This window comes from Alexandromys fortis, unplaced genomic scaffold (genome assembly GCF_014885135.2).
Source record: "Alexandromys fortis isolate MF-2015 unplaced genomic scaffold, M_Fortis_MF-2015_v1.1 scaffold_176, whole genome shotgun sequence".
Lineage (NCBI taxonomy): Eukaryota > Metazoa > Chordata > Mammalia > Rodentia > Cricetidae > Alexandromys > Alexandromys fortis.
Genome location: NW_026068070.1, coordinates 242,094 through 259,704, shown reverse-complemented (window position 1 = coordinate 259,704; position 17,611 = coordinate 242,094). Strand labels below are relative to the sequence as shown.

Below are 17,611 nucleotides of genomic sequence, written 5' to 3'. Positions count from 1 at the left end.
CGGGCGATGGTGGCGCACACCTTTAATCCCAGCACTTGGGAGGCAGAGGCAGGTGGATCTCTGTGAGTTCGAGGCCAGCTTGGTCTATAGAGTGAGTTCCAGGACAGGCACCAAGGCTACACAGAGAAACCCTGTCTTAAAAAAGAAGGAAAAGGAGAAGGAGGAGGAGGAGGAGGAGAAGGAGGAGGAGGAGGAGGAGGAGAAGGAGAAGAAGAAGAAGACTTTACAGCAGTACAATTATGAAAAAAAATTGCAGTAATTTTAGGCTTCATTAAACCTGACTCTGCTACTAAGTAGCCAGAATTTCTTAATGAAATGGAATAGAAAATGTGAGTTTCACAAACTCTTTGCTTCAGTTTACTTGTAAAATTGTATTTACAAGATGGGCTTTTAATCCCAGCACTCAGGAGGCAGAGACAGGCAGATCTCTATGAGTGCAAGGTCAACCTGGTCTATAAAGTGAGTTTCAGGACAGCCAGGGCAGTTACACAGAGAAATCCTGTCTCTAAAATAAGGTAAAATAAAATGTTAAAACAAAATAAAATTTTATTTACTATCGGTCTATGTGTCTGCTGTGGGAGTCTGTGGTCTCCTTCAACTGTGGGGTTCCAGAGATTGAATTTAGGTCATCACGATGGCCTGGAAAGAGCTTTTGCCCCCTTGAGCCATCTCGTCAGTCCTGCTTCAATTTGTACAATGGGTCAAGTTGAAACATTTATTTACAACCAAGGTGTGTGTTTGGACATGCACACACATGCACACACGTGTGCACACACACGGACATCGAAAACTCAGTGCTGTGTAAGAAACGTGTTATTAGAAAATTATATATATATATATATATATATCCACAGTGTGCTTGAAGAGTGGACTTTTGAAAATAACCCAAACACTATGCTTGTGGTGAAATTCTCATAGCAAAAAAAAAAAAAACAAAAAAAAACTAAAGCTACAAGTATCAGATCATATGATTGTCACAAAACAAAAGCAAGTCAAACAATCATCATATTAATAGGGTAAAGTTTCAAGCAATTTGAAAAAATTATGATGCAATGTCTGTGTACTGTTCCCAGATATAGTATGATTGGGGGGCAAGGCTGATAAACACAGGCTAGAACAGCAATGAACTGAGTCGAACAAGGCTGGCCAGTGGGCATTATACTATACAATAATATGTTTCATTTCATATCTGTGTGGTTTGGGACTTTACACCTCAGTCTTCATGGTGGCTTCATGAAAGTAAGTGGAACAGAAATGACTGTAGATCAGAAACCTAAGGCGGCAGAATAATTTTCTAAAAAGATATATTTATCCTTACTTTGTGTGTACGAGTGTTTGCCTGTGTGATGTATGAGCCTCTGATTTCATCTAGGCAATGGATAGCCTAGAACTGGAATTATAGATGGCTGTGAGTCTCTATGCGAGTTCCAGGAACCAAAGCCTGGTCCTCTGAGAAAGCAATGTTCCTAACTGCTAAACTATCTCTCTTGTCCCTGTGATTTATTAAGGGCATATCTGCAGACTCAGCAATTCCTTATTTAGCCCAAATTTGCATGTAAATCTATGGCAGAAGTTTCCTTCAAGCCCAGCCTTAGCTGTTTGTCCCACCCACTCATACCTAGGTTTGGGAAGGCTCTTATTCAGAGGTTGAATTATATAAACAGCAGAATATTTGCTCAAAAAGCACTGGTTTTGAAATGCTGGAAGTAGGGAGTAAAGACATATTATCAAAGAATGACGTTGACGGATAAAAGTTAGGAGCAAAGGAGAGAGGCTGGTTCCCTCCTAGCTTCGACCATTGAGTCACTGAGAGGCTTTGGTTAAATGGTGTCTGTCACCTTTTACTACTTAGATTTCCGTTCCATGTAAACCCAATGTGTAATACGACTGCTCACTTCCGGCTCCCACAGACCGCTTTTCAAAACTGAGGCCCATTCAAAGTCAATCAGCATGCAACTTTGCCTTAGTTTTCATACAAACTCCAATCTCTGCGCCCACAGTTCCTTGATTCTCTTTTAAATCGTGTTGGGTTTAAATTAAAAGGAGATCGAGTTCTTACGTTTTAAATTTTTGATAACTTTGAAACTCATTAACATCTAAATGCCGTTTGTTGTTAAAAAGTAAAACCTTGGCTAGTGCGAAGTGAAAGTCTATAGTCCAGGTCTTTCTCCCTCTGCTCTGGCTGGTGGTGCACCTTTACAGCAGCACTGAGGATGCCTTGGGAAAATCTTGTGTGCTCTAGTTACTACGGTATGGAAAAATAGAAGAACCCTCCGACAGAACGCAGGAAAACTGGAAAAGCTGCTCTAGAAGTCCACGCATCCCGGGTGGGTTCTTGTCCTTGGCTCTGGTGTTGGAGCGGCTGCGCTGTTTCAGTGGGAACCGACCTGAAAGCTTCTAACGAAGCGCCGGAGCCTCCTGGCAGCCCGACGGCTAGCAGGCTCCACAGGTCCCTTTAAGGCACCCTACGCGCGGAAAAAGGGGAGCGCAGGAGGCGGGAGCAGGGTTCGCGACCGCACGCCACGTGACTCAGCTGCAGACTCGGCCAGAGAGTTTGACAGAAGTTTGAATCGGACTCGGGGGCTTTCTGCAGCCGGCGGGGCAGTAAGGCGGACACAGCCTCCGAGAGCGCAAGCAGCAGCGCCCCCACAACCCAGCCCGCCAGCCAGCCTGGAGCCCGGCCTGCCCACGGTCGCGAGTCCGCCGTCCCCAGCGCCCCCGCGCGCCCCGAAGCCTCCCGCCCAGGGAGCCGAAGCCCCGCATTGCGCCCCGCCGCGCCACCATGTCCTCGACGGAGAGCCCCAGCCGCACGTCGGACAAGTCTCCGCGCCCGCAGGTACGCCCCAAGCGCCCGGCCCGTGGACTCTCACCAGCCCCTGTCCACCTAGATGTCCTACCTGAGTCCTATTCCGCTACCCCCTCCCAGTGTGAGTAGTGGGGGACCCACGTCCCCCCTCTCCCACTCTTCGCCCCCCTCCCCCCGCCTTGACCGTCTGTCTGCTGGCTCTGTTTCTGCAGGTGGACCGCCTGCTCGTGGGGCTGCGCTGGCGGCGCCTGGAGGAGCCGCTGGGCTTCATCAAAGTTCTCCAGTGGGTGAGTCGGCCCTAGCCCCGGGCTATTTCGGGAGCCTGGATTGTGACGCTGACCCGAAGCAATGTGGCCCCGGAGGAGGATGGGGAGATGCCCTGGGCCCAGCTACTGCGGAAGGGTGGGGGGTGGCGACAGGTGGGCGGGGGAGGGGAGGGCCAGGGCTGCTTCTCCTGCAGTCGGTGGAAGGAGGGAGAGGAGCCAGGTCGTCCGAGTCCCGGATTCGGACCTTCTATGTGCAAGCCGCCTTTGCCCAGGGTGCTCACATTTCACTCGGGCGAGAGGACTCGGGTGTAACCTTTCCAGAACTCTGATCCTGCACATACCACGATTCAGTGGCGGGAGGGGTGAGGAGGACAAGGAGGGTAAAGGTCCGTTTTGCAGTGAGAGCAAAGCCACGGAGGGCACCGGAGGGAAGGAAGAGGGTTACAGAAGTCATTCTGCCCAGAATGCTTTAGGACCTGGATGATCCGAGGGGTGGACTCAGGAGACAGACTCTCAGCTGAGGTCACTGGAGTAATTCGGGTACCTGTAACCGAGTAAAGAAGTGAATGAATGAATGAACAGTTGGTTTTCAGTCCTCCGATTAAATAAAACGATTAAGATAGAAGAAAAATCACAGCGCGATTAAAATGTGGCAGGTGTCATATCAACACTGAGCCGGGAAGGTGAGGAGGTAGATTGCAGGTCTAGAGCTACCTTCCTCAGCTTTGTGACCCCGGGCAAGTCACTTCTCGGGCAAGCAGTTTCCAACATTAGTCACTAACTTGGATCAAACCCATCAGCATGCTTAGATTAGAGCTCGACATTAAAAATTACCGTGTGTTCTTAAACTTATCTCTGCCCATGGCCTCAGTTTCCCCTGCTTTGGTCTAGTAGGAATAATGTCTTGTTTCACAGGTACGTTAAGACATTGGCAAGCCCTCTCTTCTTAGAGCCACTGCCCAAGATGGTCATAAATTAGAAATGTGGACAAGTGCTGTCAGTTTTTCAAACTATAAAGACTTGAGGGACATTTTGTACATTCATGCAGAAATGATTCTGTTAGGCAACCCATGTACCAAATGCTATATGTGCCGGGCGATGGTGGCGCACGCCTTTAATCCCAGCACTTGGGAGGCAGAGGCACGCGAATCTCTGTGAGTTCGAGACCAGTCTGGTCTACAGAGCTAGTTCCAGGACAGGCTCCAAAGCCACAGAGAAACCCTGTCTCGAAAAAAAGAAAAAAAAGCCAAATGCTATATGTAGTTATTTTTTTCCCCTTGGTTTTTCTAGACAGGGTTTCTCTCTATAGACACACACACACACACAGAGAGAGAGAGAGAGAGAGAGAGAGAGAGAGAGAGAGAGAGAGAGAGAGAGAGAGAGAGAGAGAGATCTGCCTGCCTCTGCCTCGTACAAGAGAGAGAGAGAGAGAGAGAGAGAGAGAGAGAGAGAGATCTGCCTGCCTCTGCTTCCCTAGTGCTGGGTTTAAAGGTGTGTGCCTGGCTTGTATGAGGTTATTAATACACCCTCAACAGTGGACTTAGCTAGGGCACATTTCCCATTGATACGTGGGGGGAGTGAATTCTGAAGAGCTTTGCATTCACAGGAGGGAGGGATCAGCGTGATGTCACCAAGTCCTACATAATCATGGTTGGGATGGGAATCGTAAATTTGGAGTTCAGGAACAATAGTGCATTTGGGATTGTCTCTGGGTATCTGAGACCCTGACTGGCTGCAGACCAGCCTGGGGGTCCCAAGTGTAAATAAACTCTGGGGCTTTCCACTTCCCTACTGCCTCAAGAGGGGGACCAGTGTTGACTGAACTCTTTCACCTTCTGCCCTTTCTTGTTCTGACTTGAGCACCAGAGGGGATTGAGTAGGAAAAGGGAGGCTTCAAAGGAACTGGCATTGAGAAGTAAGGAGGCCTCCTGAGCAACCCAGAGGAATGGGACATAAGTGCTACCCAAGCTAGACAAATGGTTCTAATAGAAGGGTTGAGACAGACTGTGAAGGGGTGGAGACAACGAGGAATGACCATGGATTTGCTTTCCCCAGGAAGATTCTGGAAGATTTCCTTTTTTATTTTTGTTTTTTTAAATATTTATTTATTTATTATGTATACAATATTCTGTCTGTGTGTATGCCTGCAGGCCAGAAGAGGGCACCAGACACCATTACAGATGGTTATGAGCCACCATGTGGTTGCTGGGAATTGAACTCAGGACCTTTGGAAGAGCAGGCAAAAACCTCTGAGCCATCTCTCCAGCCCCCTTTTTTAATCTTGCCATCCTTCTCACGGCCGCTTCCTACAACATTCTGCACACAGCGATTCCTAGCACAATGGTTCAGTCTTCTAACCCTAAGTCTTAGGCTCTCAACCTTCCTCGCGCTGCAACCCCTTGCATACAGTTCCTCATGTTGTGGTGACCCCCAAACATAAAATTGTTTTGTTGATACTTCATAACTGCAGTTTTGCTGTAAATATCTGATATACGTGATATGTGACCCCCATGGGGGTCGTGACCCACAGGTGGGAACGACTACCCTCAGAATTAAGACCTGACTTTTATGATCTTCAAATTTACAGAGAAGAAGTTGTGCAGAACAGGGGCCATCTTCCTCTCATCCTGCTAAATCAGGTCTCTGGGGAAAGGCTTGGAACTGGCCTTCGTTTGCAGGGTAGCATCATAAGGAGCCATGAGTTGCTTTCAGGGCTCTCCCAGGTAGCCTTCAACCCGGGATGTGAGTTTGGCTGGCTTGAATCTTTGCAGATGAACAGAAAAGCACACAGGAAGCAGCGTGAGAAATACTCCTCACCAGAGGGAAAGGGAGCACACAGATCTTGTCCTTCTTACAATGGCAGCTGAAAACTTTTTATTCTTACCCATTGGCAAAAGTTCCACCTGTGACAAGTTTACCTGTGCAACCCTTGTGAGAAGAGAGTGATGCAATTCTTTCCTGAGTCAGGACTTAGAGTGTCTTTAAGATCTGGAAATTACTCTGGCTGTACTTGCACATACCTTTAGTCCCAGCAATTAGGAGGCAGAGACGGGAAGATCTCATTCTGGTCTACCAAACCAAACCAAATAAACAAAGACTCAGAAATTAATCTCACCTCAGTTCCAATCCAAGAATCTTATCAGGTCTATATCAAGCCAGCCATATCCATCCGTCTATCCATCCATCCATCCATCATCCTTTTTTTTAAAAGACAGGGTCTTTCTACATAGCTCTGGTTGTCCTGGAACTCACAGGACTAGGCTGTCCGCCAACACACAGAGAGATCTGCCTGCCTCTGCTCATGAATGCAGCCAAATAATGCTGAAGTAGGTTTTCGTTGTTCTTTTTTTTTTAACTTTTATGCTACCATTATTGTGGGGTACATTACATTATTGTATGTGCATTATTGTGCACAAGTGCAAGTGCCTGCCACTCCTGTGGCGTTCAAAGGAACTTGTTTTCTCTTTTCATTTTTACGTAGATTTTAAGGATGGAACGCCAGGTCAACGGGGTTACATGACAAATGCCTTTGAGCCATTTCCCTGGCCCTAAAAACTAGCTTAAAAGAAAAGAAAGGGAAAAAAAAAAAGAGAAAAGTACTGGATGGAGTTTGACTTAAATTCGGTGTCTTTTGATTCCCATCCCTCGAAACTTGGTTAATTGGTGGAATATTTATGGGCCTCATTTTCCCCATCTGAGGCTAAACTGTGTGATGTAGGTTCACTGGGAGGACTATGTGAGGTAATGTCTACAGGGCATGGGGCATTCTATGGGCAGATCTGATAAATGTGTGTTCCCTTCCCTCCCACCTCCCCTAACTTCCTTTCTTATGCAGCCTGTCTCACTAGCGTCACCCTTTGGTGAGATTACTCAGTCACCATTGCCAACCCTTCCTTTTGAATGTGAGGTACAAAAGAATCCTGGCAACTCAGTCATATGGGATTCCATTTCCTTACAAATAATAGATCATATTAATTTTATCCAAGTACTCCCTTCTGATGAGGACAGATGATTTTAGAGTTGGGGGGGGGCTTTGGAATCTATAGTATGAAGAAGCTATTTCATTGGTGGAATTTGTTTTTTTTATTTATTTGGTGTACTTTTTTTCTATTGGAGATTTTGAACGGACACTGTCAGAATCCATAACACCAAGGAAAGGTTGTGAAGTAGGACCGGGGGGAAGAACCCGTGTTGTTGTACCTTGCATTCCCTGGGGGCTAGTGTTCTTTGGGTTGACATGGGATTATAACTAGTAAGCCAGTCAGCATCAGAGTGGAACCTACCCTTAAATTGGGAAGGTAATCATTCTGTCTGTTCAAAGAGATGCAAAGACGGGGGAGGAGGAAGAGGGCAAAGTACGACCCTCACCATTCCCAGCATCAGAGCCCCAGACAGTCCCCTGCTGTCCACTACCCCATCTTCCTTCTTTATGATCAGTGTGTTATCTCACAGCCCTGTGTGTGAGAGAGGTGTGGTTTCAAGTTCTTCGCCTCTTGGTCCTGGGGCTTTGGTCCCTACCTGGTTACGGCAGGAAGCGATCTGGTACAGGAAAGTAGAAGGTTTGAAAGCTGTGAATGGACTGGGCTGGTACCTCTGCTCCTGCAGCCCAGGGCAGAGCACCTGCCTTCCTCCTCCTGCCATGCACGGCACAGAAGAGACCTCCTCTTCAGCCGCAGGAACTCTACGGTTCAGGGTCTTGCTCATCTTCTTATCCCTGGCATCAGGGCACAAGGCAGATACTTCATTTCAGATGAAGGAATGAAGAGGAAGGTGCTCAGAACAGGGAATCGGGAGCTGTGAACTGGAAACCCAGCTCACACATTAGCTAAATATGACCTTGAGAACACGACTTTGTCAGAGTAAGGAGGGCTTCTGTTCCCAGAAGTGAAAAGAGACCACTTGTCTAATAATGTCTGAGGTCTTTCTGGACCCACTGCTCTGAGAACCTATGAGCTTCTCAGATTTGCCAGTTGTCCACTAACTCTGCTATCTGGCACCACACATTGTGGTGTTCTGGGTTTGGAGGTATGGGATTGTGGTAGAGTGCTTATCTAGCATACTTACGGTCTAGGGCTCACCAGCGGACACCACAAAATGAATAAACAGAAGAACACTCTGACAAGTAAAAAAATATCTACTCTAGATAATGTGTAGATAGATATTCCTAACTTTCAGAAAATCAAAACAGAGAAGGATAAACAGTTAATAGCAAAGTGGTTATAAGTATATTTCAGTTTTTGAAAATTCACAGCAGGGCTCGTAATTTTCAAGCCTGAGCATCACTGTTCAGACTTAGACTTTTCATAGTGATGGACAGCGCTATAATCTGTGCTGAGCAGTAGAGTAGTGGTTTGTCACACGTGACTTCTGAGCACTTGCTCTGGGGCTGGTATCACCGAGCAACCGAAGCTTAGCTTGGGCTTCATTTTTTTTTAAATATTTATTTATTATGTATACAATATTTCATCTGTGTGTATGCCTGCAGGCCAGAAGAGGGCACCAGACCCCATTACAGATGGTTGTGAGCCACCATGTGGTTGCTGGGAATCGAACTCAGGACCTTTGGAAGAGCAGGCAATGCTCTTAACCGCTGAGCCATCTCTCCAGCCCCCTTGGGCTTCATTTTATTTGAAGTAATTTAAATTGCCATAGTTGGCTGGATGGAACCTGTTGAACAGTATAAGACATGCATTCCATAAGGACAGCACCCCTCTATCTCTCTGTCTCTCTCTTTCTCTCTTCCTCTCTGTCTCTGTCTTTGTCCCTCACCCACCCACCGCTAAAGTGACTGGTACAGGTACATACTTGAGAAATGCCACCTTTTGGCAGATGTTCAACAGTGCCCAGGGAAGGAAAAGTTCCATATATGGTGTTCGCTGCCCTGAGATAGGAATTGCTACATGCTTCCTTATACTCACTGGCTAACAGACAACGACTGGAAATACACCCAGCCATGCTGCCCTTCCTCAAGTGCGACACCCTGATTGTGTCCTGTTCTAGGCACCAGAAACCAAGAGGAATAAGGACTTCAGTGAGGAGTCAGAGAGTCCTGTGAGTGGATGAAGACAGGAAAATCCCTCTGAGGAGGAGCTAGTGAAGGCCCCTTGTTTTGCTTGAGAGCCAGCTTTGAGTGTGTGAAGGGTAACAATACAAAGGCATCTGGTGACTTTTCTCTGTCCCTGGCTCTGCCGGAAGATGAGCCAGCAGTGCCGTTCTGCTGCTCTCGGAGCTTAGCTCAGATGCGGAAGCTATGTAGGCACTTCAGGCCAGTTCCTCTGTCTTCCTTCCTGGGTCTCATTACCTATACAGAGATTCTCACTCCTTTGGAACAAGTCTACTGAGAACAGGGGCACACATGACCTTTAGAGAATGGTCAGTGGCTCCAGCACTGAGCTTTGCCAGGCCAGGCCAAGCAAGGCACAGCGGTAACACTGGATACTGCCCAGGGGCAGAGCACAGCTGTTGGTAAACCCGGCCAAGGGCATGCTCTGCTCAGAGCATTAGCTACAGAGGATGGAAGAATTCCAGAGCTGGAAGCAGCCTTTAAATAAACCCCAAGTCCTTATTCTAAAAATGAAGAAACCAGGACTAAGAGAGCCAAGCCACCTAGTGAATGAGTTACAGGGCCGAGACCAGAACCTGGGTTTCCTGATTCCTAATCCATGTCTCTTTTCGTTTTGATCAGTATTAGAATAATAATGCATGGGCTGGAGAGATGGCTCAATGGTTAAGAGCACTGCCTGCTTTTCCAAAGATCCTGAGTTCAATTCCCAGCAACCACATGGTGACTTACAACCATCTGTAATGAGACCTGGTGTACATGCAAGCAGAACGCTGCACACATAATTAACAAATAAATCATTTATTTATTTATTTATTTATTTATTTATTTATTGGTTTTTCGGGACAGGGTTTCTTTGCAGCTTTGGAGCCTGTCGTGGAACTAACTCTTGTAGACCAGGATGACCTCAAACTCACAGAGATCCGCCTGCCTCTGCCTCCCAAGTGCTGGGATTAAAGGCGTGCGCCACCACTGCCTGGCCAAATAAATCTTTTAAAAGGAAAAGAAAAGAAAAGAAAAGAAAAGAAAAGAAAAGAAAAGAAAAGAAAAGAAAAGAAAAGAAAAATTATGCACAACTCTATTCTTGAGCGGATGCAGGCCTGGAAGATAGATTACTGTCTTCTTCTTGTTTAATGTCCAGAACACTGACTGAGTGACAGAGAAGCAGATAAAAGCAAACAATTAACAGAATATATTCATCACTTAATAAGAACACTAGTATCATGCCAAAGGTAGGTGCACAGGAAATGGGCTGAACACAATACGGGAGAACAAGAGATTACAGTTTCTTACTTTCTAATCTAATCAATGTGATTAGAAGGAAACGTGAGACTCACAGGACGGGGACAATTCATACCCCTCAAGACAGAAGGTGCAGTCAGCTGGGCTGAGAGGTGCAGTGAATAATCCGGTGGTCTGAACGGAACACTCCGCTTCTTCCCACTAGAGAATAGCAGCACAGGCAGATTACAGAGAGGACGGCTGAGGGAAACAGAGGCCGATAAGGAAAGTGGAGGGTGCTTTCCCCTGGGCGTGAGCCAGGCCTGTCAACATTTGCCCAGCCGGCGCTGCTGCTGGAAAGGGCTGTGCTCTCGGGGAAGAAAAGTCAGGCTGGCAGTGCCGCAGAACAGCTTCGTAGAAGCCTCCCCCATCATCCCGCCGACGAGGCAAGAAGCTCCTGGAGCTTAGAAATAAAGTAAGTGCCAGAGTCCACGCCTGGTCAAGGAGCAATGAAAATGAAATCGAATGGAAAACGTTCCAGGCAGGCCTGATCTGGCTGGATCTATTTCTGATCTCTTGTTTGGAGGGGGGGGGGGAAAGTCTAGCTTTGAAACAGACATTCCCAAAGCCAGAGTTACAGAGGTTGGAGAGATGGCTCAGATGTTAAGAGCACTGGTTGTTCTTAGAGAGGTCCTGAGTTTAATTCTCAGCAACCGCACTGTGACTCACAACCATCTGTAATGAGACCTGGCGCCCTCTTCTGGCCTGCAAGCTTGCAAGCCGACTATTCACTGTATACATAATAAATAAATAAATAAATAAATAAATAAATAAATAAATAAATGCAAGCCAAACCAAAAACAAGCAAGCAAACAAACAAAAAACAGAATTACAGAGGTCTTATGTTAGTCATTATCTTACAGAAGCTATGTGTGGTCTCAAGTGCCAAGCCCAATAGAGAGTTCTGGAAACTGCTTCCTCTCACTTCCTCTCCCTTGAGACCACACTCAAAGTTGGCCATCTTCATTGAGTTACTTGGTCCAATGCTTTGTTCAGAGAATATAATATTTGGAGTAGAAAGAAGAATGGCAGCTGAGGGTCCCTACCAGGAGAAACTTGGTAAAAGGAATCCTGACTCCCTACCCACTAAGCACCTGCACCCTCTGGAGTCGAAGGGTAGCTCTTTACCTTGGACAGGTGAGATCTTCCGACTCTCAAAGGGGCTTCACTTTCTCTCAGCTCTTTGCTATTTTCGCCTTCGGGTCCTGCGGCTCTTACAGCGGGGAGACGGGAGCCATGGTTCGCTGCAACAACGAAGCCAAGGATGTGAGCTCCATCATTGTTTTGTTCGGCTATCCCTTCAGGTGAGTAGGGCTTGGCTGTGGCCCCGTGCCCTCCTCTCTCTAGGTTAGCAGGGCTTTCTTCCTCCTCTGCTCCTACCAACCTCTCCTCATTTCTTCCTGCTCACAGGACATGTGCTGTGTGCCGCTCTAGATCAAAATAGAACAAGACCTGGCTCATTCTGTCTTTTAGCCATTTCAGACACTGACCAGAGTGAAACACGGCTATGTCATTGTTACAGAGTTCCAGTCCAAACTCCAACAATGGCAGCTCACCACAGCTCAGAGAGAAACCAGCTGTTGGGGTGGAGGGCCAGGGGACACTAGGGGTCTGGGCCAGTGACAATTCTCTCTGCCCCTCTGCAGATTCCTCAGCGCCTTGAAGGAAGGAAGCTTGTTAGAGTTTAGATGTTAAACAATAGATGTGAAATGCTCACCCGATGTCACCCAAATACAAGGAGGTGCTTCTTTTTTTTTTCGTTTTTTTTTAAATACTGCCATTATTTTTTAATATTTATTTATTTATTATGTATACAATATTATGTCTGTGTGTATGTCTGCAGGCCAGAAGAGGGCACCAGACCTCATTCCAGATGGTTGTGAGCCACCATGTGGTTGCCGGGAATTGAACTCAGGACCTTTGGAAGAGCAGGCAATGCTCTTAACCACTGAGCCATCTCTCCAGCCCCCTTTTTTCGGTTTTTTGAGACAGGGTTTTCGAGACAGCTTTGGAGCCTGTCCTGGAACTAGCTCTTGTAGACCAGGCTGGCCTTGAACTCATAGAAATCTGCCTGCCTCTGCCTCCCGCGCTGGGATTAAAGGTGTGCACCACCACTGCCTGGCAAGGAGGTACATCTTCACCAGGAAGTAGAAAAGGACACTCACCCCTGAGTATTTGGGAGCCTAAGGAGTAGGGGAATGACTGTTCAGAAGGGGGTGGAGGCAGAGCTCATCTTTTCCGGATATCTGAAACCATTTCAGCCTCCAGTTTAAGTTAAGTATCTCTTCTACACAACAAGCTGTATTTCCCACTCTATTCTGTTCATTGTAGCCAAATCAGGGAGGGCTAAATCAAATCTGTGAATGGGAATTCAAACCTTAATGTGACCACCGTTTAATACGGGCTTGTGTGTTTCTAAGGGCAGAATGAATCTGATTTGTCTAGTGGTTTGACTATCAGAAATAGTTGGGCTGTCTATATGTTAGTGACTTACGGGTCCCTCAAGATATATAGAGAGGGCTGGAGAGATGGGTCAGAGGTTAAGAGCATTGCCTGCTCTTCCAAAGGTCCTGAGTTCAATTCCCGGCAACCACATGGTGGCTCACAACCTTCTGTAATGAGGTCTGGTGCCCTCTTCTGGCCTGCAGGCATACACTCAGACAGAACATTGTATACATAATAAATAAATAAATAAATAAATAAATATTTTTTAAAAAAGATATATAGAGATTCAGGATGACCATTTCTGGCCAGGTGGATGGGTATGGTTTGGATGCTGATGGAGCTTGGGGGAATCTTAGATGAGGGTTGTAGCTTAGTGCTAAAGTCCTTGCCTAGCATGTGTGAGGCCCCATGTTCAAACCCCAGTACTACCAGGGGATAAATGAGTGGAATCTTGAGGTAGCTCCTGTCTTGACTGCAAGATTTCCTCAGTTCTTACCTACATGACTCCTTTCCCAGGGTGAGAGCCAACACAGGGGCCCTTCTTGGGCAGGGCGAGAGGGGCTGGCCCTGGCTCAGCATGGCTTCCATTGCCACCTGCAGGTTGCACCGGGTCCAGTATGAGATGCCCCTCTGTGACGAAGACTCCACCTCTAAAACCATGCACCTCATGGGAGACTTCTCTGCCCCTGCCGAGTTCTTTGTGACTCTTGGCATCTTTTCCTTCTTCTATACAATGGCTGCCCTGGTCCTCTACCTGCGCTTCCACAACCTCTACACAGAGAACAAACGCTTCCCCCTGGTGGTGAGTGAGTACAGCCCAGAAGATGGGGCCAAGAAATGGAAGAGCTCTTTGTTAGAAGGCTGAAGTCAAGAGCAGAGGGGAGGTCAAAAGTGATGTCTTCTCCGAGTCCTCGATACCTGTGTGTGGAATGGGCCTCTGCCCTACCAACCTCGCTCTGTTTGTTTGCAGCCAGAGGAGGCCGGATCTAGAGCTAACCTAACTGGGTTCAGATCCTAGTGCTTGCTCGTAGTAGCTGTGTGACATTAGACAAGTTACTCAGCCTCTCTCCACATGAATTTCCTTGGCTCTAAAATAAAGGTGAAGCCATGGGCAAGTGTTTTAGGAGGATGAAATGAGTATTCACGTATTGCATCTTGCATGCAGTTATTCTCAATGAGAGCTATCTATTATTAGTAGTATTTCCTTCCTCTATATTTCAGACATTCAAGATGGGAAGTAGGCTTTAGAGACCTCAATTGTCTTCTGAATCTGCTTTCTTTGTTATTCATAGTTTGAATAGTGGTGTCCAAAGGGAAGTAGAGAGGAAAGAGTAGGGAATTTAAGTCACTTGGCTTGCAAGGAGGGAGGGTTATCAGCTGTTGCCTTGGCAGCTCCTTGCCTGACCTTAACTCTAAGGGCAGGGGCATGGCAGTCTGAGTGGCAGCATTCCTTTGGTGGCACTGAATAGAGGCCTGTAGGATGGGAAGGGACATCTGTCTTGGGACCTCAGGATTCTGGTGTGACAAGAGGGTCATCCTGAACATGTCTTCTTCCCTCCACTCTTCCTAGGACTTCTGCGTTACTGTCTCCTTCACCTTCTTCTGGCTGGTTGCCGCAGCTGCCTGGGGCAAGGGCTTGACTGATGTCAAAGGGGCCACGCGGCCATCCAGCCTGACCGCAGCCATGTCCGTGTGTCATGGAGAGGATGCAGTGTGCAGTGCCGGCGCCACGCCCTCGATGGGGCTAGCTAACATCTCTGTGGTGAGACCCGTATCTGGGAAAGGCGTGCGAGCCCAGCTGTCCCAGCTAGCTGGTTCTGAGAGGAACAGAGAAGGTGTCCCCAGAGCCAACAGGCTGTGCAGCTAGACTAGTAACCCCTGCATCTGATATTGGCCTGAGAAGATATTTTTGGATGAGGAGAATCTGAGTCACTGCTCTGCCACTCTTAGCTGCCCCCGGAGGTTACCCCTCCTTGCCTGTTTGGCCACGTGTCTCGTGAGAACATGTGCAGAGGGAGCTTAGGGCCGTGATGGGGCTCAGAGCTGTGAGTGGACCAGTGTGAGAGAGAAACTGCCCCCTTGTCACTTAGTGGGTGTGGGGGGCAATGGTGGGTTCCGCTGGCAGGAGATCCAAGTTGCTACAGTGTTGAGAGACAGCCATGTAAGTAGGTAAACACCCACCTGCAGCACTGAGCTGCTAAAAATGCCCCCTTGTCACCTCAGCCATCCCATACCCCCCTCAGAAATTGCCCCAGACCTCCCCAAGACCCACAGCTGAAATGTTTCATCACCAGTGCACCAGGGAGCCTTCCGAAACCACGCACATAGGTTTCTCTTCCAGTTTCTAATTGTAAACATTTTCACATACCCACCCAGCAAAACTGAATTTTTTTTTTACAGGGATGGCCTACATAGTCACCACCTAAATGGTGACATTTCATTGTACCCGTTTTCTATGTATTTATCCATCTTTCCTTATCTACTATTTTTATTTTGATTTTTGAGACAGGGTCTTGCTCTATAACCCGAGTTGTCCTTGAACGCATATAGCCCATGCTGCCTTTGAATTCATGATCCTCTTGCCTCAACCTTCTAAGTACCAGGATACTGATTCGTGCCGCTACACCCAGCTTTTCTTTTCATTTGTGTTTCAAGATACTCTCTGTTGGGTGACTCAGACTGGTCCAAATTCACAATCTTGCTTCTTGAAATGCCTAAGTGCTGGGATTGCACAGGTGTAAGCCACCATGCCTGGATTATTGATCTTATTATTACTATTTTGGGAAAGAGTCTTACTCTACAGCTGCGGCTGGCCTGGAACTCGCTATGTAGAACAGACGGGTTTCCAACTCATGGGGATCCACCTACCTCTCCCTTCCAAGTACTAGGACTAAAGGTGTGCACCACCATGGCTCACTCAACCCATTTTTGAAAAAGCTTTTCAAAGTGAATTGTGAACATCAGTTCTTTTGTCCCTAACTACTCTTTTGTTAGGTTTTTGCTTTTGTGTTTTGAGACAGGGTCAGTGTGGCACTGGCTGTCCTGGTATAGTCTTATACCAGGTTGGCCTCAAAATCACAGAGACCCACCCGTCTCTACCTCCGGAGTACTGGGATTAAAGGCATGCGCCACCACCCCTCGCTATGTTGTCAGTTTTTCAAAACATTTAAAATATTTGAATAGATTTTGTGTGGTGGCACACACCTGTAGTACCAACAGCCTGTCAAGCAGAGGCAGGAGGCTTCCAGGTTCTAGAACAGGCTGGATACACAGAGAAAGCAAACAACAGCAACAGCAAGAACAACAGATGTTTGAACAAAGCCTTCTCCGAGTCTCTAGCCCCAGAGGAGTACCTTGGACAGCTCCAGGCTCACTCACCTCAAGCAGGCTGCCGTGTGTTCCTTGATTTCCTTAGCATTCCTAGGGCCAGATTTGGCTAGCGACTGAGCTACACTGCGCATGAGCATTCTGGGTACAGTTTAGCCGCTTTCGCTGGAGAATGGCCTTGAACTCTGCCTCTATACCCGGTTCTCTGTGCTCTTCCTATTCCCATTTCTCCTGTGGCTCCTCCTTGACTGTTCTCACAAACGCTCCTGATTTCTTTTGTAGCTCTTCGGCTTTATCAACTTCTTCCTGTGGGCTGGAAACTGTTGGTTTGTGTTCAAAGAGACACCGTGGTATGGACAGGGCCAGGACCAGGGCCAGGGCACCAGCCAGGAGAGTGCCGCAGAACAGGGGGCAGTGGAGAAGCAGTAAGCAGCTGGCTACTCCCGAACTGGACAGCACCTCTTCATCTCCTCCGGCTTCCACAGGACCTTCCTCCTCCTCCAACCCCCCCCCCCCCCCCCCCCCCCCCCCCCCCCCCCCCCCCCCCCCCCCGTCCTTCTGGGCTTTGAGATTTGAGACAATGGATGGGTAGGCAGGCATCAGTTATTGGTTACCTGGGCAGCCCTCCACTGGCTCCCTCATCCCACATCCTGCTGGAGCTGCACATGGCAGGAACTCGGTCCTTCTTGTCTACCTGCCTGGACTCAGGTATCCTACTGGGCTTTAATTTGTGCCCTCAAGCCTCCGAGAGAGCCTGTGCTTGCTGCAGGTGAGGGCAAGAAACTGGAGTCCTGATACTGGTGTCTAAAAGCTGTTCTCTGTTATCCTTTGTTCAGTCTCAGTGCAGTGAGGAGGGGGGAAGTCAGCTGGCAGTCTTGCCCTGATTCCTGTCTGGAGAGCCCAGCAGTGGTTTGATGGCATCTCTCCATTGCTGTCATCTAGTCTCTGTATCTCATCTCTAGCCCTGCCCTCCCCCAGTCCCATGTGCTCCCCAGTCTCCTCTCTGGCCTCTCTTTGTCCATAGCTCCCACCATGTGTGAAACAGGGAGACCCATTACCCTATCCAAAGGCCCTCTAAGGGTCCACACGAGGCCTGGACTCAATGGAAGCAGACAGAGTTGCCATTGCACCGCAGCTTCGAGGAAGAAAGCCAGGGAAGTTGCTGACGGAATACATTTTCTGTCCCCTCTGTTCTCCCTCAGCTGGAACACTGTCATCAGCTCCCCAGACTCCATTTACTCATGGAACCCCTAACTTCCTCGTCCTTTGTGGGCTTGGTTTTGTCTCACCCTTAGGAAACAAGATGAGAAGGCTAGGAATATTTCCACTTCCTTCTCCCACCCCACCCCACCTGTCAGTCCATCCCCCTTCCCTGACCTTTTGGAGATAAGGCATTTAAGATCCTTTTCTTTTGTGGCAAGTCTG

The 17,611-nt window shown here is 47.9% G+C and overlaps 1 protein-coding gene across 1 annotated transcript; it reads left to right on the top strand.

Annotated features, from left to right (window-relative positions):
- The first annotated feature begins 2,782 nt into the window (after positions 1–2,782).
- Sypl2 (synaptophysin like 2) lies at positions 2,783–16,615 on the top strand. Its single transcript, XM_050120941.1, has 6 exons — positions 2,783–2,836; positions 3,019–3,093; positions 11,594–11,718; positions 13,460–13,661; positions 14,430–14,621; positions 16,469–16,615. The coding sequence occupies exons 1-6, from the start codon at positions 2,783–2,785 to the stop codon at positions 16,613–16,615; spliced, it is 795 nt and encodes a 264-aa protein (XP_049976898.1).
- Positions 16,616–17,611: the final 996 nt, after the last annotated feature.